Source organism: Balaenoptera acutorostrata, chromosome 2 (genome assembly GCF_949987535.1).
Source record: "Balaenoptera acutorostrata chromosome 2, mBalAcu1.1, whole genome shotgun sequence".
Lineage (NCBI taxonomy): Eukaryota > Metazoa > Chordata > Mammalia > Artiodactyla > Balaenopteridae > Balaenoptera > Balaenoptera acutorostrata.
The window spans coordinates 102,034,532-102,060,334 of record NC_080065.1 but is presented as its reverse complement, the minus strand read 5'-3'; the positions used below and the strand labels follow the sequence as shown (position 1 = coordinate 102,060,334).

General features: G+C 33.5%; 1 protein-coding gene across 4 annotated transcripts in view; it reads right to left on the bottom strand.

Annotated features, from left to right (window-relative positions):
• Positions 1 to 25,803, bottom strand: part of DMXL1 (Dmx like 1) — a 133,643-nt gene that overhangs the window by 38,999 nt on the left and 68,841 nt on the right. For 2 of the 4 annotated variants that reach the window (XM_007180964.2, XM_007180966.2), the window contains 6 exons: positions 23,182 to 23,360; positions 18,601 to 18,731; positions 13,604 to 13,689; positions 11,990 to 12,191; positions 10,625 to 10,742; positions 7,352 to 7,414 (listed from right to left, as the gene is read on the bottom strand). In XM_007180964.2, coding sequence (XP_007181026.2) covers positions 7,352 to 7,414; positions 10,625 to 10,742; positions 11,990 to 12,191; positions 13,604 to 13,689; positions 18,601 to 18,731; positions 23,182 to 23,360 — 779 coding nt within the window. The remainder of the gene's footprint in view (positions 1 to 7,351; positions 7,415 to 10,624; positions 10,743 to 11,989; positions 12,192 to 13,603; positions 13,690 to 18,600; positions 18,732 to 23,181; positions 23,361 to 25,803) is intronic. The other 2 variants (XM_007180965.2, XM_007180967.2) reach the window with 1 other exon arrangement.

The following is a 25,803-nucleotide window of genomic DNA, read 5'->3' as shown; positions in this document are numbered from 1 at the left end:
AACATTTAGAGAAGAGCTAACACCTATCTTTCTCAAACTCTTCCAAAATATAGCAGAGGGAGAAACACTGCCAAACTCATTCTACAAGGCCACCATCACCCTGATACCAAAACCAGACAAAAATGTCACAAAGAAAGAAAACTACAGGCCAATATCACTGATGAACATAGATGCAAAAATCCTCAACAAAATACTAGCAAACAGAATCAACAGCATATTAAAAGGATCATACACCATGATCAAGTGGGGTTTATCCCAGGAATGCAAGGATTCTTCAATATACGCAAATCAATCAATGTGATACACAATATTAACAAACTGAAGGAGAAAAACCATATGATCGTCTCAATAGATGCAGAGAAAGCTTTCGACAAAATTCAACACCCATTTATGATAAAAGCCCTCCAGAAAGTAGGCATGGAGGGAACTTACCTCAACATAATAAAGGCCATATATGACAAACCCACAGCCAACATCATCCTCAATGGTGAAAAACTGAAACCATTTCCACTAAGATCAGGAACAAGACAAGGTTGACCACTCTCACCACTATTATTCAACATAGTTTTGGAAGTTTTAGCCACAGCAATCAGAGAAGACAAAGAAATAAAAGGGATCCAAATCGGAAAAGAAGAAGTAAAGCTGTTACTGTTTGCAGATGACATGATACTATACATAAAGAGTCCTAAAGATGCTACCAGAAAACTACTAGAGCTAATCAATGAATTTGGTAAAGTAGCAGGATACAAAATTAATGCACAGAAATCTCTTGCATTCCTATACACTAATGATGAAAAATCTGAAAGTGAAATTAAGAAAACACTCCCATTTACCATGGCAACAAAAAGAATAAAATATCTAGGAATAAACCTACGTAAGGAGACAAAAGACCTGTATGCAGAAAATTATAAGACACTGATGAAAGAAATTAAAGTTGATACAAACAGGTGGAGAGATATACCATGTTCTCAGATAGGAAGAATCAACGTTGTGAAAATGACTATACTACCCAAAGCAATCTAAAGATTCAATGCAATCCCTATCAAACTGCCACTGGCATTTTTCACAGAACTAGAACAAAAAATTTCACAATTTGTATGGAAACAGAAAAGACCCCGAATAGCCAAAGCAATCTTGAGAAAGAAAAACAGAGTTGGAGGAATCAGGCTCCCTGACTTCAGACTATACTACAAAGCTACAGTAATCAAGACAGTATGGTACTGGCACAAAAACAGAAATATAGATCAATGGAACAGGATAGAAAGCCCAGAGATAAACCCACACACATATGGTCACCTTATCTTTGATAAAGGAGGCAAGAATATACAGTGGGGAAAAGACAGCCTCTTCAATAAGTGGTGTTGGGAAAACTGGACAGCTACATGTAAAAGAATGAAATTAGAACACTCCCTAACACCATACACAAAAATCAATTCCAAATGGATTAAAGACCTAAATGTAAGGCCAGACACTATCAAACTCTTAGAGGAAAAGATAGGCAGAACACTCTATGACATAAATCACAGCAAGATCCTTTTTGACCCACCTCCTAGAGAAATGAAAATAAAAACAAAAATAAACAAATGGGACCTAATGAAGCTTAAAAGCTTTTGCACAGCAAAGGAAACCATAAACAAGATGAAAAGACAACCCTCAGAATGGGAGAAAATATTTGCAAATGAAGCAACTGACAAAGGATTAATCTCCAAAATTTACAAGCAGCTCATGCAGCTCAATATTAAAAAAACAAACAACCCAATCCAAAAATGGGCAGAAGAACTAAATAGACATTTCTCCAAAGAAGATATACAGATTGCCAACAAACACATGAAAGGATGCTCAATATCACTAATCATTAGAGAAATGCAAATCAAAACTACAATGAGATATCATCTCACACCAGTCAGAATGGCCATCATTAAAAAATCTACAAACAATAAATGCTGGAGAGGGTGTGGAGAAAAGAGAACCCTCTTGCACTTTGTTGGGAATGTAAAGTGATACAGCCACTATGGAGAACAGTATGGAGGTTCCTTAAAAAACTACAAATAGAACTACCATACGACCCAGCAATCCCACTACTGGGCATATACCCTGAGAAAACCATAATTCAAAAAGATTCTTGTACCACTATGTTCATTGCAGCTCTATTTACAATAGCCAGGACATGGAAGCAACCTAAGTGTCCATCAACAGATGAATGGATAAAGAAGATGTGGCACATATATACAATGGAATATTACTCAGCCATAAAAGGAAACGAAACTGAGTTATTTGTAGTGAGGTGGATGGTCCTCGAGTCTGTCATACAGAGTGAAGTCAGAATGAGAAAAACAAATACCGTATGCTAACACATATATATGGAATCTAAAACAAACAAACAGAAAATGGTCATGGAGGACCTAGGGGCAAGATGGGAATAAAGACGGAGACCTACTGGAGAATGGACTTCAGGATATGGGGAGGGGGAAGGGTAAGCTGGGACGAAGTGAGAGAGTGGCATGGACATATATACACTACCAAATGTAAAACAGATAGCTAGTGGGAAGCAGCCACATAGCACAGGGAGATCAGCTCAGTGCTTTGTGGCCACCTGGGGGCGTGGGATGGGCAGGGTGGGAGGGAGGGAGACGCAGGAGGGGGGAGATGTGGGGAGATGTGTGTGTGTATAGCTGATTCACTTTGTTGTAGAGCAGAAACTAACACACCATTGTAGAGCACTTATACTCCAATAAAGATGTTAAAAAAAAAATCACCATGAATATGGTCTTAAAGGTCTTCTTAATATAAGGTTTCAAGTCATGCTTATGTGATTGGAAAAAAAAAATGTGATTGGGCTGGATAAATAAGGGAAAAGAATCCAAATATGAATGCTAAATGAGTTTTTATGAGATTAAGCAGAGAAAAAAAGTAAACAGGGAGATTGGGGTTGACATGTATACACTGATGTGCATAAAATTGATGACTAATAAGAACCTGCTGTATAAAAAAATAAATAAAATAAAATTCAAAAATTAAAAAAAAAAAGTAAACAAATAATTACCATATGAGCCAGCAATTCCACTTCAAGGTAAATACACAAAGAACTGAAAGCAGAGCCTGTAACAGATATTTGTATACCAATGTTCACAGCAGTACTACCCACAACAGTCAAAAGATTGATACAACCCAAATGCCTATTAATAGCTGAATGGATAAACGAAATGCTATATATACATAATGGAATATTATTTAACCTTGAAGAGAAAGGAAATTCTGAAACATGCTATGAAATGGATGAACCTTGAAGGTGTTACACTAAATGAAATAAGCCAGTCAGAAAAGTACACATATTGTACGATTCCACTTATATAGGTACCTAGGGTAGTAAAATTCATAGACAGAAAGTAAAATGGTAATTGGCTGGGGCTGGGGGGAGGAGTGGCAGAAATGGAGAACTACTGTTTAATGGGTAAAGAGTTTCAGTTTAGGGAGTTGAAAAAGTTCTGGGGACAGATGGTAGTGATGGTTGCACAACCATGTGAATGTACTTAATGTCACTGTATACTTAAAATGATTAAACTGATAAATTTTATACATATATTTTACCACAATTTTTTAAAAAAGAAATTTTATGTGCAAACTGATCTGAATAGTGTCTGGGTTCCACAAAGCTTCCCTTAGGAGTGAAGAAAGGAAAAGTACTAACAGACTAACTCCAGGATTCTACTACTATTTCAGTTAAAGCAGCAGCATGTTTAAAACTATCAACTCTCATTTTACATTATTAGTAAATAAGACTTCAAGGGTGGAATGAGCTCAGTGTCACAGAACAGGTCTATAGAAAAGCTGTACTCCAGGTCTCATTAGTTGTTTTCAGTTACTAAGACTTTCTACAATATAAAGCTGTATGCCTGGAGTACTTCAGCACTACTCTAATGATATAATAAAACAAACATGAAGATGAGATCTAAAGACTATCAAAGGCATACTAGAAGGAAATGGGAAGCAATCAGATGAATATAAAATGACACCAATACCCAAAGTATTAGGGAATATAAATATTAAGAAATAATTTTGTTTTCAAGATTATAGCAGAGAAATGAGAGGTAATATCACCATAGATTCTACTGTATATTAAAAGGATAAGGGAATATTATGCATAACTTTACACCAATAAATATGACAACGGAAATGAAGCAGACAAATTTCTTGTAAGGTATGGACTACCAAAAGCTCACTCAAGAAACAGAAAACCTGAACTGCCCTATATCTGTTCAAGAAACTGAAGTTGTAGATTTAAAAACTCCAGGCCCAGATAACTTCTCTGGTGAATTCTACCAAACACTTAAACAAGAAATAATACTGATTCTACACAAATTCTTCCAAACAATTAAAAAGGAGAGAACATTTTCCAACTCACTCTGTAAGGCCAGCATTTGTTTAAAAAAAAAAAAACAAAACACACACACACACACGAAAAAAAACAACGATAAAACAAAAAACCCAAAAACATTAAAAGAAACTAAAAACCAGTATCTTTTGTAAACATAGGTACAAAAATTCTTAACAAAAATTTTAACAGATCAAATCTAATAATATATAAAAAATATAACACATCATGACCATATGGTTCTTTCCCTGGGAATGCAAAGTTGATTTAACATCAAACAAAGCCATCAATCTATTTAGCCATATTAACAGAGTAAAAGCAGAAAAACCATATGATCATCTCAACAGGAGAAAAAAAAAAAAGCATTTGACAAATTCCAACATCCATGCCTGATTAAAAACTCCCAAGAACCTGAAAAAAGAAAGAAACTTCTTGAATCTTATGAAGGGCATCTACAAAAACCTTACAGATAACATCATACTTGATGACAAAAGACTGCATGCTTTCCCCCCAAGATCAGGAACAAGATAAAAATGTCTGTTTTCATCATTTCTATTCAATACTAGACTGGAAGTTCTAGTCAGTGCAGTAAGATAGTAGGGTATTAGCATAAAGATAAACAAATAGATCAATGGTCCAAATTAGAGTCCAGAAATAAACTTCCAGATATATGTCAATTGACTTTTTAAAAGAGAGAAAGGCAATGCAGTGGAGGAAAGGATAATCAAAGTGGTGGGACAACTGATACACAGATTTAAAAAAAAAGTATAATACATACTTCACACCGTATTAAAAAATTAACTGAAACTGGGTCATAGGCCTAACTATGACTATAAAACATCAACAAAGCAGGAGAAAATCTTTGTGACGTTAGGTTAGGCAAAATTCTTATAGAAAGAAAATCCATACACAGAACAAATTTTGATGAGGTCCAATGTATCAATTAAGAACTTCTGCAGTTTAAAAGAACTTGTAAAGAGAATGAAAAGACAAGAAATCATCTAAGAGGAAATATTTTAAAATCACATATCTGATTTGTATTTAAAATACATAAGGAACTGTTGAAACTCAACTAAGAAAACATACAACCCTATAAAAAATAGACACAACATCTGAAAAGACACTTCAACCAAAAAGTTACACAAATGGCAAATAAGCACATGATTAAGATGCTTAATGCAAATTAAATCCATAACAAACTACCACTACACATCTACTAGAATGGCTAAAATAAAAGGGCTGACCATACTAAGTGTTGGTGAGAATGTTAAGCAACTGATTTCATATACTGTCGCTGAGAATGTAAAATAGTACAATGGAAAATACTTAAGCAGTTCCTTAAAAAGTTAACCATACACCTACACTATGATTCAGTCGTTCCACTCCTAGGCATCTACACAAGAGAAATGAAAGCATATGCTCATACAAAGAAACCTGTGCCTGAATATGATAAGTAGTCTTATTTGAAATAGCCCCAAAATGGTAACAGCTCAAGTGTTCATCAACAGGTAAATGGACAAACTGTGGTATAGCCATACAATGAATATACTTCAGTGATAAAAAGGAATGAACTACTGAAATATACAATATGGAAGAATCTCAAAATAATTATGCTAAGAGAAAGGACACAGGGAAAAAAAGACATATTGTATGATTCTATTTACATAAAATTCAAGAAAATGCAAACTAATCAGTAATATCAGGAAGCAAATTGGTAGTTGCCTGAGAGAAAGAGGGCAAAGGTAGGAAGGGAGAAGCAAGGAAGGAATTAAAGTTTTGAGGTTGATGGATATATTCATTATCTTGATTGTGATGATGGCTTCACCAATGTATACATATGTCAAAGTTGACCAAACTCTACACTTTAATAAATATGTGCAGTTACTTTAAGTCAGGTATACCTAACAAACCTGTTTAAAATAAAACTGTAGCAGATGGCTTGGAAAATTCTGGCCAAAAATGGTTATGATGTTAACCAAACAGAATGACTGCCTTTTGATGTAGTGTGATGACTACAGAAATACAACATTCTGATTATTAACATTTTATAAAATCTGTCAAAAGAAAAGTCTTAGGATAAGAATTCATGATAATGTATAGACTATAATAATTAATGATTACCCAGGCAAAGAATATCATTAACTGATTAAAAGTCTGAATTACATTCCCTCAAAACTTCTGAAGGCCATTAGAAATTTCCAAAGTATGGACAGCATATATTTACTTTGCCAAAGTTTTAGTTACAATATACACTTTATATCAAATCAGTCTTTTTAAATTAATTGCATAGAATCCTTTGGGAAAGAAAAAGAAGTGGGAATTAGTAGCCTTAAAAAAAATATTTTGAGAAATCATTCCCCTAAAAATTACTCTGTTGAGATTGTCTTAAAATAAGAATATGAAACATATAAATTAAATACCAACCTACTATAAGTTGTATTTGAATGTTTGATCACAGAACATCTGGGAGTTATTTTATGATTGTACAAATTCTCATCCTTTCTGCTCTTATTCTCAAGTACTCTGAGTACTTACTATGCATAAGGCAATGTGCTATATGCTACTGGTACCAGTAAAACAAAGGCTACATAATAGTACTTGATATATTTCAAGTAATTTACATCATAGGAGAGAATTTTAACTTCAAAAGTGATACTCGCAGAAACAGAACAATACTACTATACTCCTATAATACCTACTGTAATTACATTTTATTAAGAACCTTAGTTTTATTTACTCAGAAAAATCTGCAGCCAAAACAGGATACATTCAACTCCCTTTAAAACTGCATTGTCTTAATAACAAAACAGAAACAATTTTTATGACTGCAACATTTAACTTGTTAAAAAAAGAATAATGTGAGGGAATAGTAATTTAATTTCATTGGAAACAAAGTCCAGTCCAAAACTAAAATGCAAACACTGTGTTTTTCTTGTTAAAGAATGCAATTTCTAATTTCAGTTGAATGATATTTTGTACCTTATTGATGTTTGGCTCCTCCATCATAGAATTTTTGATGGTTTCACAGCTGTCCTCTAATGACTTCATCAAGAAAGAATAACCACATGACAAAGAGTAAGGATGAGACGTAACATGCAAAATACTGGGGATATTTTTTTAAATTTTATTTTTAACTAAATTTACTAAAAAACAACACTGGACTGAGTTATTATTTTTTAAATTTCATATATTTTAAAAGAAGCATGTGTGGGGATGCATGATTGGGGGTTAGGGAAAACTTAATCCCTCGGAACTCCTTAACTATCACTATAAATTTTATTCTATTTCTTAAGAAATTTTTACCCACTGAACTCATTTGAAACGTTGACATTAAAGCAAGATTGAGCCCAAAGTACTTTATACTACAAATTTCAGAGCTACTAGTGCCAGAGTACTATCAACTGAAAATTAAAGTCAAATTGTTCTCTTATACACTATTACGTCTTGTCTTCATTATGATACCTCATTTCTCAAGGAAGACCTCCTGATTAGAAAATTTTTGATTCCTAGGTTTCTAATTCTCTCCTTCTCTTGATTTAGCCAGAAACAGTCAATAAAATGCTTGGAGACACATATCATTTTTAAAAGCGGATATTAGCACTTGTTAAAGAAAGAGATGGTTCAAGATCTTTAGTTCTCAGAAAATGAAAAAAAACAGAAAAAGGAATTGGGGATAAAAATGACAGCTGTCAAGCATTTTTTTTTGTTGGTTATGATTCAGATATAGTCTATTTGCAGCTATCTATACTTTACTTCCAAATAAGCACAAACAGGAAAGAACTTCTATTTTAAAAATGCATGTGCCAGCAAACTACATTATATATGAAAAGAAAAGAACTGAGGATACACAAGGATTTTAATGTCAGATGAAGAAAATTTCATTTCCAAACATGTAAAGGAATAAAGAAAACAGCAGCACTCTCAAAATACTCTCCAATGTCTCCCACTGAAAATACAAGGCCTGTCACGCATCTATTAATATTTCCTAACCATCTGAAAAGTCACAGTGACTTGGGCTCAACTATTTAAGTATAATCATCATTTTATAAAACAGAGAGATGGAGGGTAATTTTCTTAATACCACAAAAAGGCTAGTCAACTTTCCAGTAAAGATTAAATATCTTTGTACCAACTCTATAAAGTTAATATTTTATTTAATTCCATCTAATCTATGTTTTACTATATAAAATTTTTTTTTTCATATTTCCTTTATCAAAATGTCACTATCACCATCAAGAATAAAACAACAAAGTAGTAACAATAAATTTCTAATAACTACCATTAATCACGCCAGGTTTTAAATAAGCTAAATCTGCTAATCAAAGTATTGTAAGGTATATCAAATTCATTTTGGAGATTAAAAAAAACTAAAATCGGAGAAAATATTTAGCTTAATGATAGCTATAAACCTTTCAGTTCAACATTCATATTCATGCTTTTGATTAAAATAATTACAATACAAAAATAACTAAAATTTTCTTAAGATATCATGAAACTCCTAAGAAAACTAAGAATAAAACAGCAGAGGAATTTAACAGGTATAGTTGTACTCATTTATCCATTATCCTTCCATATGCATTCTGGCTTGGTTATGCTCCTCTATTTCCTTAATGACTATTTCCTGATTCAACTAGACAATCTAGTGGTAAACTAGTTTTCTGTTTTGTTTGCTTTGAGAATGATTTCATTTCCCAAATGCACTAAATATATCAGCAGTGGAGAAATGTTTTTATCTTCATAACTATATTAATCAAATACGGCAATGGTTTTTAAAAAATGATTTGGTACCTGAAATTACTATGCCATATCTGTACGTTCATATTACAAGGTGCATCAAAGAAATCAAAGAAGTAATAACAAGCAGAGTAAACATGCTATTTATACAGAATGCAGCAGTGCTTCATATACCATTATCAGGATGCTTTAACTCGTAATAAATTATTTTAGGCAAAGGTATATTTTAAATAAGAAACATTACCTCAGCAGTAAACATATTATAGTTACTCTGACACTCTTATCTAGCACATTTATTTTTAATTTTATTTATCCAAAAAATTTCTTAAACTGGTTTAAAGGGAATTCATATACTAAATATTTAAGATATATCTGACATAAGGTTAAAAAGAAATACATTAATTTGTATTATATCTAATTGTATCTATTGTTTGCCTAGAGTTCAATGTTATACTAAGGTACACATGTCAAAAGTCTTCTAAGTTATTAGCAAGAACACTATATATTTTGTTTCCTGACTTGGCTATTCAAATATATTTACACAATCAGGCAAATAGTAAATAACAACACATGCAGTTGCCTCTTACAAATTAGTTCTTAAACAGAGACAATGAGATATATGTAATTTTCCTTTTTCAATAAGGTTAGATGCCATCTTGCTTTTTGCTAACTTGTCTATTAAGAAGCCATTCTATTTCCTTATTTTTCCAACTGAAATATCTTCCTTTTCTCCTCCCACTTCAACAACTGCAAAGCTTGCTTTTAGATTAGTTCAGTGCTTCTCAAAGTGTGATCCACAAACCAGCTGCCAGTCTTGAACTCTTTGTTACTAATCCATGAGAAGATAAGGAATTAACTGCATCACTAAGTCCACTGTTTAATTTATCCAAAACTTTTTAATAGCAAAACTATTTCAAAGAAAGAGGCAATATGTTAATTTATATTCCAGTACAGGTTCCCCATATCATCAAACTGGACTTACTAGTAGCACTGAACTAAATGAGAAAAATAATCTTTATGATAATAACATCAAGGTATAATCAACCAATTACAGTATAATTATAAATTAATTTGAGTCTGCAAAATTTTACTAAGAAGTATAACCAATACAAAAAAAGGAAAATGTACATATTTGAAATGTTTGCAGTATACAAACCTACTTTCAATGAAACTTCTAAGATAAACTTTATCACATGAAAATGATGGGAAATTTCCACTTTGCCTCTTAAAATGGTAATCATGACAACTCAAAACCAGGAAACAAGACACAAAATCTTAAGTCAAACAGTATCTTTTTTGGGAAAAAAAGTCCCAAATACATCTGAATTAGTTACTTTAAATTAAATTGGTTAGGAAAATACTGACCCTCTCTTCTTCTATGTATTAACTACATAATACATGTTTATGACATAAACAATGAGTTTTTTAAAAGTCTGTAAAATGCAACTTATTCTTTATAGTTAAAAATACAAAAGACTTTAATAATAAAATAGCAAACAAGTTTTAATTTATACAGACCTCATTTAGACACCTTTTCTTTGTGAATATATTTCTGATAAACGTTTCTTGAATTTCTTCCTGCTTCACCAAGTACTGCCAAAGTCTCTTCACAGACAGTGACAGATGGTGTTTAGATCTACAGGGAGACAATATATTTCATCATACACTTCAGAGATTTCTGGTTAATCTGACTATATTTCCTTGGTGCTATATGAATGTTTATAATAATAAATTAACTAGAATCAGACCACATCATCTAGGGTAGCAAACAGCAAACTTTTTCTTAAAGGAAGAGATAGTAAATATTTCAGGCTTTGTGGGCCATATGGTCTTTCCCCCAACTACTTAACTTCACCACTGAAGTGGGAAAGCAACCACAGGTAATACTAAAATGAAAGGGTGTGGCTGTAATCCACAAAACTTTATTTACAATGCAGAAGGAGAGTGGATTTGGCCCCATGGGCTGCAGTTTGCTGACCTTTAACCTAAGAACATAAGATCTAACAAAAGAGGTATGCTTCCTACAAAAGATCTAGAAGCAAAACTACTCAAAGTGTTGTTTGTGAACACATACTGGACCATGAACTCCCATGAAAGAATGTGAATCAACTATGTCACTAAGCTACTAAGTACACTGTTTAGTTCAGTTAACATTTTTTGTAGTAAGACTTTCTTAACGAAGCAAGCACTGCATTGATTTACCTCTTGGTGCAAACGCTTTTTATCTCCTCATGTACAGTAAAACAGTTTGCTAACTAGCTATTCCAAATAGCTCTGTTCCAACATAGGTGTCAGAAAACACTGGCCCATGGCTCAAATCCAGCCTACCTTTCATATTCAAAAATAAAGTTTATTGACATTACTATATTTAGAATAGATAAGCAACAAGGACCTACTGTATAGCACAGGGAACTTGTCTCAATATTCTGTAATAGCCTAAATGGGAAAAGAATTCAAAAAAGAATGGATACTTACATGGGTATAACTGAATCACTTTGCTGTACACCTGTAACTAACACATCACTGTTAATCAACTACACTCCAATATAAAATAAATATTAAAAAAAAAAAGTTTATTGGATCATAGCCATGCCCATTCATTTACTGTCTATGGTTGCTTTCACTCTACAGTGGCAGAGTTGAATAGCTGCAAAAAGGATTGTAGGGTCAGTAAAGGCTAAAATATTTACTATATGAACCTTTGCAAGAAATATTTGCTAACATCTGGACTACAATATGCATCACACAAAGACACAGATATGAATGAGCCTAGAACAGCAAATTAAATATTGAAGTACTAAAATATTTTTTCTTTAAACACCACCTGATGACATTCTGATTTAATAAAACTCATATTAGAACAGTATTCATATGAAACCCTACTTGAAAGGAGTGTTTGTAGGTTCCAGCAAAGCTTTGTGGCGGAGAATTGCAGGACCTGCAGACACACTCTCTTCAGAGGTATGACTTGCGATATAGTTTTGAGGTGGCCCCCCATGGATTTCAAGTCGTCGGAGAAGAACTTGTTCCCAACATTGAAGAGTTTTTAGAACGGCATGACAAAGTGGTGAACTAACTGGAAGCTCTATAAAGAGAAAATAAAATTGACCCACATTTATCTTCTGCAGTAAAATGCTATATTCAATGTAGAGAATAAGATATAAACACACATCTTGGCAGAGGAGATGTGAAAGAGAGGTGGGCACAGAAATCCAGAGGATTGAAAAGAATGTCATAAATCTGTAGAGCATTTCGACATAATTAGTGGCCTAGAACAACAGAAAAAAAGGGCAATCCAGGTCAAAATTACATCATACCTTTACTACTAGAACTTGGAATAACATTTGTGACTTGTGATTGAAATAACTGCCATAGTGGTTAAGAATCCGCCTACCAATGCAGGGAACATGGGTTCGAGCCTTGGTCCGGGAAGATCCCACATGCTGTGGAGCAACTAAGCCCGTGCGCCACAACTACTGAGTCCGTGCTCTAGAGCCTGCGAGCCACAACTGCTGAGGCCTGTGCACCTGAAGCCCATGCTCTGCATCAGGAGAAGCCACCGCAGTGAGAGGCCCGCTCACTGCAACGAAGAGTAGCCCCCGCTCACTGCAACTAGAGAAAGCCATGCGCAGCAGCAAGGACCCAACACAGCCAAAAATAAATAAATAAAATAAATAAATAAATAACTGCTATAGCAATCACAGCTTTTGACTTTAATTTCCCACAAAAAAATGTACCTGAATATTATAAAAATATGTTTGGGAGGAAAATTAATTGCTTTAAGCCTTTGTATCAGCCCAATTTATGTACAGCACATAGCTAGACTTCTTTTGAAAATTAAAATAATATACAAGGTAAAAAAAGTGAAATAATACTTATTACAAAACTCAGCACTTGCCAGTTCTACACTTCCATACTCCTGAATCCTGATCCCCCTTTCAACTTTTAGCTATTCCTGCTGTTTACCTTCAAAAATCTAAATAATATGCTTATTGATTTTTTTCTATTTTAGAAATGATCTACTGATTTACTACTATGAAATATGAGAATAAACTTCTCCTGTCTCCATCATTCCAATACAGTCCCTAGTAATTTTTGGTTAGATTGATAATTTAGTGTCTACTTTGTTTTATATATATGTAAATAGAGATCACAGTTGAACTACTTGGTATACTATCATGCCCCTTTCTTTTCTGTACAAACTTTTTCTCCCTCACAGTTAATAATTACTAAATTTTTGCTTTTGTTTAGTTTCCTACGTGTCTACAACTATTAAATCTCCAACACCTTGGCTAGAGCTATAAACACAGTCTCAATACAGTCAATCACATCAGCTTCAGATTCCCTGCTTTCTTGGACCCTGTCCTCCTAAAAGCACCTAACAATATGATAGACCCATAGGAAGTTACTAAACGTTTTCTCCACTACTTGAAAAAAATAAAAAATAAGTCAATCAAAAGCAATGGCAATATAAGTTCATGTTAAGCTATTTATTACCTGCAAGATCATGACCTGCAAAGGGATAGAAAGTCTTCAAATTGCTGAGCACCAACTGCACCATTGCCAAACGCATCAATGACCAACTAAAAATAAAGCAACAGTAGATCTGTTAAAAATTTACTTAGGGATTGAGAAGACTACACATTCTTTATCCCAACAATTCACTACCAGGAATCTACCCTGAAGATATACTTCCACAAAAACAAAACAATACATGCATGCAGTTACTCATGTCAGCATTATCTACAACAGCAAAAGAGTAGAAACAACCAAATTACCCATCAGAGTAATTGTAATGGTTGAATAACTAGCTCTGAATCATGGAATATTTTAGGGTAGCCAAAAGGATGGCTAAATGTTAATATGGAGTGAACCCCAGCATGTATTAATAAATAAAAAGCAACTTATAAACATTATATATAGTATGCTACCTGCTACCTTCTGTGTAAGAAAGCAGCGGAAATAAGATTTTACACACACACAGAGACACACACACCCCCTTATTTTTGAAAACAGAAGGATAAACCAGAAACTAATAAAAATAAGTATCTGTAGAGGTTGTAGAGGAGGACTCAAGTGGAAGAGATATGAGACTTCAGATTTTATAGTTTTATACAGATTTCCTTTTTTTAATTAAAAAAAGATACTTTGGCATTTTTTTTTCCAGGAAAAAATTTATTTCTTAGAGTACTGATTTTTTACTACTCTAAATTGTGGTAAAATACATATAACATCTTAACTACTTTTAAGTGTACAGTTCAGTGACATTAAGTACATTCATATTGTGCAGCCACCACCACCATCCATTTCCAGAATTCTTTTCATCTTGAAAAATTGAAACTCTATAACCATTAAACAATAACTCCCCATTTTGTCCGTCTCCTAGGCCCTGGCAACCAGCATTCTACTTTCTGTCTCTATGAATTTGACTATTCTAGGTATCTTACATAAGTGGAATTATACAAGCATTTGTCTTTTTCTGCCTGGTTTATTTTACCTAGCAAAATGCCCTCAAGATTCATCCATATTGTAGCATGTGTCAGAATTTCCATTCTTTTAAAGGCTGAATAATATTCTACTCTATGTATCTACCACATTCTTTATTGCATTCAATTTGCTGACAGACACCTGAGTTGCAATTATCCCTTGGCTATTATGAATAATGCTATTATGAGCATGAGTGTACTACTACCAGTTCAACACCTGCTTTCAATTTCTTGTGGTGTATATCCAGAAGGGAAACTGCTGGGTCACATGGTAATTCTACTTTTAATTTTTGAGGAACTGTCATACTGTTTTCCACAGTGGTTGCACCAGTTCACATTCCTACCAACAGTGCACAAGGGTTTCAATCTCTCCACACCCTTGCCAAAATTGTGATTTTCTGTTTTTTTTGATAATAGCCAATCTAATGGGTGTGAGGGGATCTCTCATTGTGGTTTTTATTTGCATTTCCTCAGTAATCTGTGATAGTGAGAACCTTTTCATGTGCTTATTTTGAAAAATGTCTGTTCAACTTATTTGCCCATTTTTAAATTGGGTTATTTGGGTTATTTTGTTGTTGAGTTACACAGATTGACTTTGGAGCCATCTAAATATTCCATATATTCAAAAAAACAAAATCAGGTTAACACAGGACACCAGCAAATAAAAATCTCATACTGATACCAACACCAGACAAGGATATCACAAAAAAGGAAAATTACAGGCCAATATCACTGATGAACATAAGACACAAAAATCCTCAACAAAATACTAGCAAATCAAATCCAACAACACATTAAAAGGATCATACACCATGATCAAGTGGGATTTATCCCAGGGATGCAAGATACTTCAGTATACGCAAGGATACTTCAATATACACAAATGCACGGATACTTCAATATACGCAAATCAATCATTGTGATACACCACGTTAACAAACTAAAAAATAAAAACCATATGATCATCTCAATAGACGCAGAAAAAGCTTCTGACAAAATTCAACACCCATTTATGAAAAAAGCTCTCCAAAAAGTGGACATAGAGAGAACATACCTCAACATAATAAAGGCCATATATGACAAACCTACAGCTAACATCATACTCAACAGTGAAATGCTAAAAGCATTTACTCTAAGATCAGGAATAAGACAAGGATGTCCACTCTTGCCACTTTTATTCAACATAGTTTTGGAAGTTTTAGCCACAGCAATCAGAGAAGACAAAGAAATAAAAGGAATCCAAATTGGAAAAGAAGAAGTAAAACTGTCACTATTTGCAGATGACATGATACTACACACAGAAAATCCTAAAGATGCTAACAGAAAACTACTAGAGCTTGTCAATGAATTTGGTAAAGTTGCAAGATACAAAATTAATACGCAGAAATCTCTTGCATTCCTATACACTAACAATGAAAGATCAGAAAGAGAAATTAAGGAAACAATCCCATTTACCATCTCATCAAAAGAACAGAATACCTAGGAATAAACCTACCTAAGGAGGCAAAGGACCTGTACTCAGAAAACTATAAGATACTGATGAAAGAAATCAAAGATGACACAAACAGATGGAGAGATATACCATATTTTTGGATTGGAAGAATCAATACTGTCAAAATGACTATACTACCCAAAGTAATCTACAGAATCAGTGCAATCCCTATCAAATTACCAATAGCATTTTTCACAGAATTAGAACAAAAATTTTACCATTTGTATGGAAACACAAAAGACCTCGAATAGCCAAAGCAATCCTGAGAGAGAAAGATGGAGCTGGAGGAATCACGCTCCCTGACTTCAGACTATACTACAAAGCTACCGTAATCAAAACAGTATGGTACTGGCACAAAGACAGACATACAGATCAATGGAACAGGACAGAAAGCCCAGAGATAAACCCACCCATCTATGGTCACCTAATCTACGAGTAAGGAGGCAAGAATATACAATGGAGAAAAGACAGTCTCTTCAATAAATGGTGCTGAGAAAACTGGACAGCTATATGTAAAAGAATGAAATTAGAACATTCTCAAACACCATACACAAAAATAAACTCAAAATGGATTAAAGACCTAAATGTAAGACAGGATACTATAAAACTCTTAGAGGAAAACATAGGCAGAACACTCTCTGATATAAATTGCAGCAAGATCTTTTTTGACTCATTTCCAAGAGTAGTGAAAATAAAACCAAAAATAAACAAATGGGACCTCATTAAACTTAAAAAGCTTTTGCACAGCAAAGGAAACCATAAACAAAACAAAAAGAAAACCCTCAGAATGGGAGAAAATACTTGCAAACTAAGTGACCAACAAGGGATTAATCTCTAAAATATACAAACAGCTCATTCAGCTCAATATCAAAAAAACAAACAACCCAATCAAAAAATGGGTGGATAATCTAAATTGACGTTTCTCCAAAGAAGACATACGGATGGCAAAAAAGCACATGAAAAGATGCTCAACATTGCTAATTAGAGAAATGCAAATTAAAACTACAATGAGGAATCACTTCACACTGGTCAGAAGAGCCATCATCAAAAAATCTACAAACAATAAATGCTGGAGAGGGTGGGGAGAAAAGGGAACCCTCGTACACTGTTGGTGGGAATGTAAACTGGTAAACTGGTACAGTCACTATGACGAACAGTATGAAGGTTCTTTAAAAAACTAAAAACAGAGCTACTATACCATGATCCAGCAATCCCATTCCTGGGCATATATCTGGAGAAAACTATCATTTGAAAAGATACATGCACTCCAACGTTCATTGCAGCACTATTTACAATAGCCAGGACATGGAAGCAACCTAAATGTCCACTGACAGAGGAATGGATAAAGAAGCTGTGGTACATATATACAATGGAATATTACTCAGCCACAAAAAAGAATGAAATAATGCCATTTGCAGTGACATAGATGGACCTAGAGATTGTCATACTGAGTGAAGTAAGTCAGACAGAGAAAGACAAATATCATATGGTATCGCTTACATGTGGAATCTAAAACAATAGTACAAATGAACTTATTTACAAAACAGAAATAAAGTCACAGATGTAGAAAACAAACTTATGGTTACCAAGATGAAAAAGGATAAAGCGGGGGAGGGATAAATTGGGAGACTGAGATTGACATATACACACTATTATATATAAAACAGATAACTAATAAGAACCTACTGTATAGCACAGGGAACTCTACTCAATACTCTGTAATGACCTATATGGGAAAAGAATCTAAAAGAGTGGATATATGTATAACTGATTCCCTTTGCTGTACAGCAGAAACTAACATAACATTGTAAATCAACTATACTCCAATAAAAATTAATTTTTAAAAAATCTCATAAAAACTTTTCTTTTCGATAAAGGAGTACTTCATTTTCCCTAATATACTTACTTCTTTTGGAAATTTTATATTTTTCTATCACACAATTAACATACCATGTCATAATAAAATATATACACCTTTCAGATATAAACAACATATCATACTATCACTTATGCATGTAAGGATAATAATGTAGCACTGGAGCTTTGAGGGTATTTGAACATTTATGATTTTTATATGTGTTCCACATATGCCATTTTTAAGACAGAAATCACTGACATCTTTGAGTACTAGTGTACTGAAAAGACATTAGATCTTTTAGGCTAAAACAATGTGGTTTGTTTATTGTAGGGAGCAAAGGGCAAGGAATGATCTGATAGCAAGATTTATGAGAATTGAAAGAAGTATAGATTGTCCATTTATGGTGTTTATTGTAGGGAGCACAGGGCAAAGAATGATATGATAGCAAGATTTATGAGAACTGAAAAAAAGTACAGATTGTCCATTCAAGGGTAATCAAAAATTAACTGTGGAATTACTGTTAAGGAAGGGAATTTAACAATTTCAGCTAAAGAGATCTGGGTTATAATACAATTCACCAAGCTATTAATTTCATGTATTATTTTCAAAATTACGTAACACATTTTTTTAAAGAAGCTTAAAATTAAATATTCCATACCTATATGAATTTGAATTAGAATGCTCTTGGAGATGGAAATCTGAAGCTAAAACATCTTCATCTTCGTCATCACTTTCCAGACTCTCCTCTGAATCATATTCTGCTCTACTTTGAGAAGCAGGTAGAAAAGGCTAAAATAAAAGAGTTACAGAATTTATCATCCAACTATCTGATTTAACACATTCAATTATATAGTCTAATATTAGCAATTTATCCCATTTTTGGGTACTTTGTTATAAGATAGTAAAGTAACCAGTACTTGGCTGCTTCTTCTTTGACATTCTATGCCTTCAACATCACTTTACACAATTCCCTTATTTATTCATCCAAGCAACAAAAATTTATTAAGTATCCACTATGTGTGAAAAGTATACCCAATGTAAGAAATTTTAAGACAGATATATAGTCACTGTCCTCACAGCACTTATATTTTAGTGGGGGAAAAAGACAGGCAAATAATAGAAAACTAAATATAAATTGTATTTAGCTGTGTTATAAAGAAGAAAATAGCATTGGGATCAAGAATATTAACAGTTGAGATAAGCTGATCACGAAAGGCCTCTTTGAAAAGTGTCATTTAAGTGAGACCTAAAGGACAAGAAGGAATAAGCCATTTAACAAGAGGGAAGAAAAGCATTTTAGGCAGTAGATATAGTATGTAAAAAGGCTTTAATAAGGTAAAAGAGTTTGGTATGGAAAAAAAAAAGTTTGGCTGAAGCCTACTAAAGCAAGAGGATAGTGTTGGGAGAAAAGTTGAAGAGGACAGCAGATGACAGAGTAGGTAGGGTTTTTGTACAACACAGTAAAGAGTGTAATGGAATGCCACTGATGAGTTTTAAGTAGAGGATAGGTATTGAGATTTATACTTTAGGAATATTACTATGACCACAGCCTTATGAGAGAAAAGTCAAATGGCAAGAGAGGAAATGGAGACATCAGTAACTAAGGCAAGAGTTGACAGTCTGGATACAGGTGTGTGATGGAGATGGAGAGAAATAACACATTCATGATATATTTGGGGGAAAGCACAGATTTACTGATCAATTTGGAGAGCAAGGGAAAGAGAAGGAAAAGACGATTTCTGGGTTTCTGGCTTGAGCAACTATAAGGATGAAGATGCCATTTACTAAAATGGGAGGACTTTGGTTGTGACATGGGAAGTACTAAAGAAAATAAATATCAGAAACCTAAATCTTGAAGAAGATCAAGATTCACAGGTCAGGTAGAAAAGGAAGAAGAAAGAAGACTATGAAGGAATAAATAGTAAGGTTAGGAAATAATCTAGAAGAGACTGGTATCAATAGAACAAGACAGAAAAGTAATTCAAATGGGAGGAAATAGTCACATGGGTTGAATACTGCTAAGAAGCCAAATAAGATGATGACAAATAAGTTTCCTATACTTGATAACATGGATACCACCTGAATCTCAAGAACAGCAGGTTCAGTGGGGTAGTTGTGTCACAACTCATACAATGGGTAAATATGAACGGGACCTATGGCAATAGAAAGATAATGTGTTTACAGTTTTGAAAAGTTGAAGGAGGATGGGAAACAGAGAAATGGGATAATAGTTTGAAAAAGTTTTGGGATCAAAGCAGGATTTGGAATGGGAGACAGTAGAGCACATTTCTGTTCTGATGGGAAGAGCCAATAGTGAAGAGAGAAGAGTAGAGAAGAAAAGCAAGGATAGGATTCAGAATAGCACTGAATCTTTGATAGGAAGGATGCTTCCTTAATAATAACAAGAGAGAACAAGATGAGGGCTTCATGACAGAATGATGCTTCCTTAATAATAACAAGAGGGAACAAGATGAGGGCTTCATGACAGTACGATGAAAGACTTTTGTCTGCTTCTATTTTTTTTAATGACTTATAAGATGATGTCATCAGTTAAGAGTGAGGATGAAAGAAGAGATGTGGGAAATTTGAAAAGAAAACTTATAAAATCTTGGGTCCAAAGAAGTCCAATAAAGAAACATAGCAGGGAGGGTAAAAATTCTGGAATAGCTGAGCGAGGAGTTTGTTAAGTCCTCTTCCCAAAAAGCAGTAATAAAACTGGAAAAACCTGTCAAAAACAACCATTTAAAGATACTGGAAACTGATCAAATACATACAACACATAGAGAAGTATTTATTCAAGAAAAACTACTGAATCTCTGGTGAAAAGTGAGCATCTGGCATTTTGGCTAGGGGGTACTCCTAACCCAACCCCTGCCCTCTGTGGCCCATTTGTTCTATCAGGGCCAGCAGCCTGTGAGGACAGAGAACTCTGCTGCCTGGCCAGAGGGGGCTGACTTTAATAAGAATTCCACGCCCATAAATCCAGAGAAAACTATAATTCGAAAAGATACATGCACCCCAATGTTCACTGTAGCACCATTTACAACAGCCAAGACATGGAAACAACCTAAATATCCATCGACAGATGAATGGATAAAGAAGATGTGGCACATATATATAATGGAATACTACTCAGCCATAAAAAAGAATGACATAATGACATTTGCAGCAACATGGATGGACCTAGAGATTTTAAGAAGTGAAGTAAGTCAGAAACAGAAAGATAAATACCATATGATATCACTTAAATGTGGAATCTAAAATATGACATAAATGAACTTATCTACGAAACAGAAACAGACTCACAGACGTAGAGAACAGACTTGTGGTTGCCAAGAGGGAGGTAGGGTAGGGATTGGGAGTTTGGGATTACGGGATGCAAACTATTATACAGAGAATGGATAAACAACAAGGTCCTCAATCTATATTCAATATCGTATGATAAACCATATGAAAAATATGAAAAAGAATGTATATAAATGAATAATTGAATCACTTTGCTGTACAGTAGAAATTAACACAACATTGTAAATCAACTATACTTCAATTGAAAAAAAAAAAGAAAACGAATTCCATGCCCAGCAGCACTGTCAAAAACAAGAGTTCTCAGCAGCAAACAATTAGGGAAGGCTAAACATCTCAACTAGCCTGAGGCTGAGATACAGACTGGAGCAAGGGCAGACCAGCCAGAAATTTAACCAGATCCAGGAACAAGAAAACTAAAGGCCTTGCTAATCAAGAATCATATACCCAGCAAAAGTAAAAGTATGCTTTAAAAATGAAGATGAAATAAAGATATTCCAATATAAATAGAGTACATAATAAACATCTGTTGAATGAATCAATGACTGCAAAAGGCAATGTGAAACAAGGCAATATAAATGCCCTTCTTTACCCTGAAGCATGCAAAAATTACAAACGTTCTGTGACCATTTAAAAATTTGTCAGAACATTAAAAACTCTTACAGTCAGCTATAAATGTATAGAAAAATGAAAAAAAATAGTAAAAACAATACTTATTTAGTATACTGTAATTAAAAAATTAGAACAGTGAGAATGAGAATTAAAGTGTTTTATTTCTTTGTAAGAAATTTATCAAGAGTACTTTGAACAGTGCTGGCCTTCTTCTAACTCAGGAATCAAAGCAAGCTTCTTTTCTAATCGTTAGCAAATTGTCATACTCCTTTCTAAGTTTGTATCAGCGCCCAACTTTTTACTCTTTGCACTTTCAATGTTGTGAAATATTACCCAGAGTTCTTTCAATGTGAAGTTTTTTGTCAATTTCACTACCTCTGGGATATCTTCATCCTTTTGTCACACTTTCCTCATTTATGTTGATAAGCTGGCCTTTACTAATTGCCTCTGGCTGTACATCTAAAGTCTATCAAATGACAGCAATGTCAGTATTCCCAAAGTTAGCTATTTCTTCTATAACTTCTATAACTTTACTTATATTTGATTTGAATTTCACTTCCAGTACTATCACTTCTCATTTTTCAGTTGCACTTTTATCTGTGTTAGGCAATTCCCTCTTCCGATTAGCCAGTTTTGTAAAATGTCACTTGTGTTTATTATGGGAGATAAGGAGACAAGACAACCACATGCTTTTCTGTCTGTGTATGAACTGAATACTGAATAACAGGTACTAAATGACCAATCACTGACAGACTTTGAAAGAACTGTTGTGATTGGTCACTGATCATGAGGTGCATCTGTTATTTACATAGTGATTTGTGGACTGAATAGCTAGCAGGAAAGTTTGTACTTCACGCGATTACTCATATTTAATAAATTGTGGTAACGTTAAAGTTGAACAGTGTTGTTGAGGGACTGATGGTATTTAACTAAAAACTGAAATCTGTGTATATCAGGACAATGCAGGACTGCCTGGAGTATAGAAAAGGAATTAGACTATGGATGGCACTTTGACTTCTGGCAGTCTTGATTCCTTAATTACTATCAAGTATTAAGGTGCTAACCAATTTATCTTTTCATCTTACTAAGAACGTTGCTTTGTTTAAAATGCAAAAATCATAATTTATAAAAGAACTGCCTTAAAACCTGGTTGAAATATGTCCAAAATATTTTAGGGTATATTTTGCGATAATGTACCCTGATAAAATGAAAATTTTCTAAACCAGTGTGGAAAAATATTTGGAAACACCAACAATCATACTTACTTTAAAGTTTCATTTCTGTTTAACTACACAAAAAATCATCTAGATAACACCTGTATTACCTTGGCAATGAAATAGTCCCAGATACTGAGCTCAGGTGGAATGAACTTCTCTTTAACTATCAGTGACTCCTGGCTTACTGGTGGTGAGGAAGAGGTCACTGAGGCAGATTCTCTGCAAGACATTTTTGATGGCCTAAAACGTTTGTTCTGTTTCTCTCCTTCTTCCACTAGTGAAGAAACTAACAAGAACAAAATAAAGTATTACTAAAATAAGTACAATTTTCATTGTTCTGATTTCACCTATTTTTACATAAGACCTAAGGTTAACTACAAATAAGTACATACACAAAACTGAGATTATTATGATAGTAAGGTAAGAAAATAGTGGAGGAAGTGAGACAAAAATCATCTTGTATAGCGATCTTTGTTTTTATCTCATCTTGTCCCTTACTCTCTGAGTGTTGACTTATCTAAATTATCTACATCTTTCTATTTTGTTTTTTAAGAATATCATGGGGTGGGGGGGAGGGAAGAATATCATGGGATGTCAGTGGTAATTAAAGGCAACAACTCAGTTATGAGATTCTTCAGTAATCACTTGGCCTTTTATCTACTAAAAACCTACTACTAATTTTTCACTGAAAATATTAAAAAATTCAAACACCAAAACTACCTACTAAACTGATTCAGACTTTTAGAAATGGCTTGGAGATAGAATTTTCTAGTCAATGGAACAACAAAGAAGAGAGAGAAAATGCAATCTTTATTGTTTTAACTTCTAAACATTTAACAGTCAATATTCTCTTAGCATTTTACCTTAGAATATTAAGGGCATTAGCAAAGAAAAATAAGTTATACAAATCTTTAATCAATACTAAGTCACTAGATGCAAATCACCAATAGAAAATCAAGGATCTCCTGGACATACTCATGGTCTAATAGATAGGTAAACAACCCCATATTAAGGCACACCAATATTCTTCTTTAACGGTTCCAGCAAGAAGTCACTTACCTTCCAAAGGAATACAAATATTTGTGTTTTAATACAATTTTGTTTTATTGCTTGAAGCTACTTAGCTTGCATAATCAGCATGCTCATGCATTATATCAAGCTACAGCCAAGCTGAGTCTAACAGAATAATTTAGTTATTTCAGAAAAAATGAAATAAAGATGAATAAAATTAGTATACTAAGGGATTGCTAAAAAGTGGTATGTAATCATTCAAATGACTTTAAAAAGAACCATCATATTCAATGTGTAATTTTTTCTCTCTGATCTTATAAGCAATTGATAATCAACAATCATGTTTCTAATATATCTGTTGCATACATTTATATACATTCTAAAACTTAAACAGTGGTTTTACCAAATTCTCATTGAGTAAAAAATTTAGAATATAAGGGTATTTTTTTAATCTGTCAAAAAAATTAATGCTATGTTTTAAAATAAATTTATCACTTGACAAATATTACTATTCTGCTTGTTTTGTTTTTAGATTATTAGAAGGCATGTGATGTGAACACAGACGTTTAGGGAAAAACTAAACTTACAATGCTAAATTCACAGATTTTACCAAGCTTGCTATGTCATAAAAAAGCAGAGTTTTTAAAGCAAAACATAAAAAAAATTTTTTAAGAGAGAAAAACATTTTCAAGTACAGTGTGTGAACCCAGACAATTGACATAAAAACAAGGCATTAACCACACTGAGGGGAAACATTTAAAATTACAGACTCAATTCCAGAAGTATAAAACTTCTTATCAAAACATTTCTGATGCACAAGGACAACAGGGGAAAAACGGCAAACAGGTTCACAGTACCGAATATTATATTACCTGAAACGCTACAAATTAAAAGACCTTAGTGATACCTCCTAGCAAACAAGAAATGATTTGAAGCTTATCGTTAGGGTAGATGCTCCCTCTTCTTTTCCCTCAAATTGCAGCAAAACCTAAGACAACTTTATGCTTATATCACGTTGGGTTCGAGTGGTCATGAAGCTTAGGGGCATCAATAGAAACTGTGTAGCTGCTGGGTGCTTAACCATTTGTTTCTGAAAAAAGCTAATAATAGAATACCAAGAACTGTGCCACTCCTTGGATACAAACTGATTCTACTGTTCCATTATTAAGGTAGTAAATGGCTACTTTACTAGTAATAAAAGAAAAAAATCAGCATTAGGGAGAAATGAAAAGGAACTTGGATATAGATAGAGCTTATGAATTATAAGGGGCATGAAGAAGTTAGAAAGTGGGTAAAGAAAAACTAAGGTATGCATAGGAATAACGACAATTCTTATACCTGCAAACATTATTATGAAACACAACAAAAATTCTTAAAAGATTTTGTTTTGCTTTACAATATGCACTAAAAAGCAAAAGTATGGATTTCTCACTGTTAGCAGAAAAAAAAGTAATTTTTCAAAAACTGCTATTGCTTAGCTGATCGTCTACTTTAAAAATTAACCATAATAAAATAATTCAGAACTCCATGAACATTCACCCACACTATAGTTTTAATTAATTAGAAAAAAGAAATCCCTCATTAACATATGTAGAAATCACAAAGTAAATTTGATTAAAAAATAAATTACTGATTTATGTACCTTAACATTTTTGTTAAGAATTCTGACCTGCTGAGTTAAAGTCTAATAAAAATCATCTACCATTTTCTTATATTAT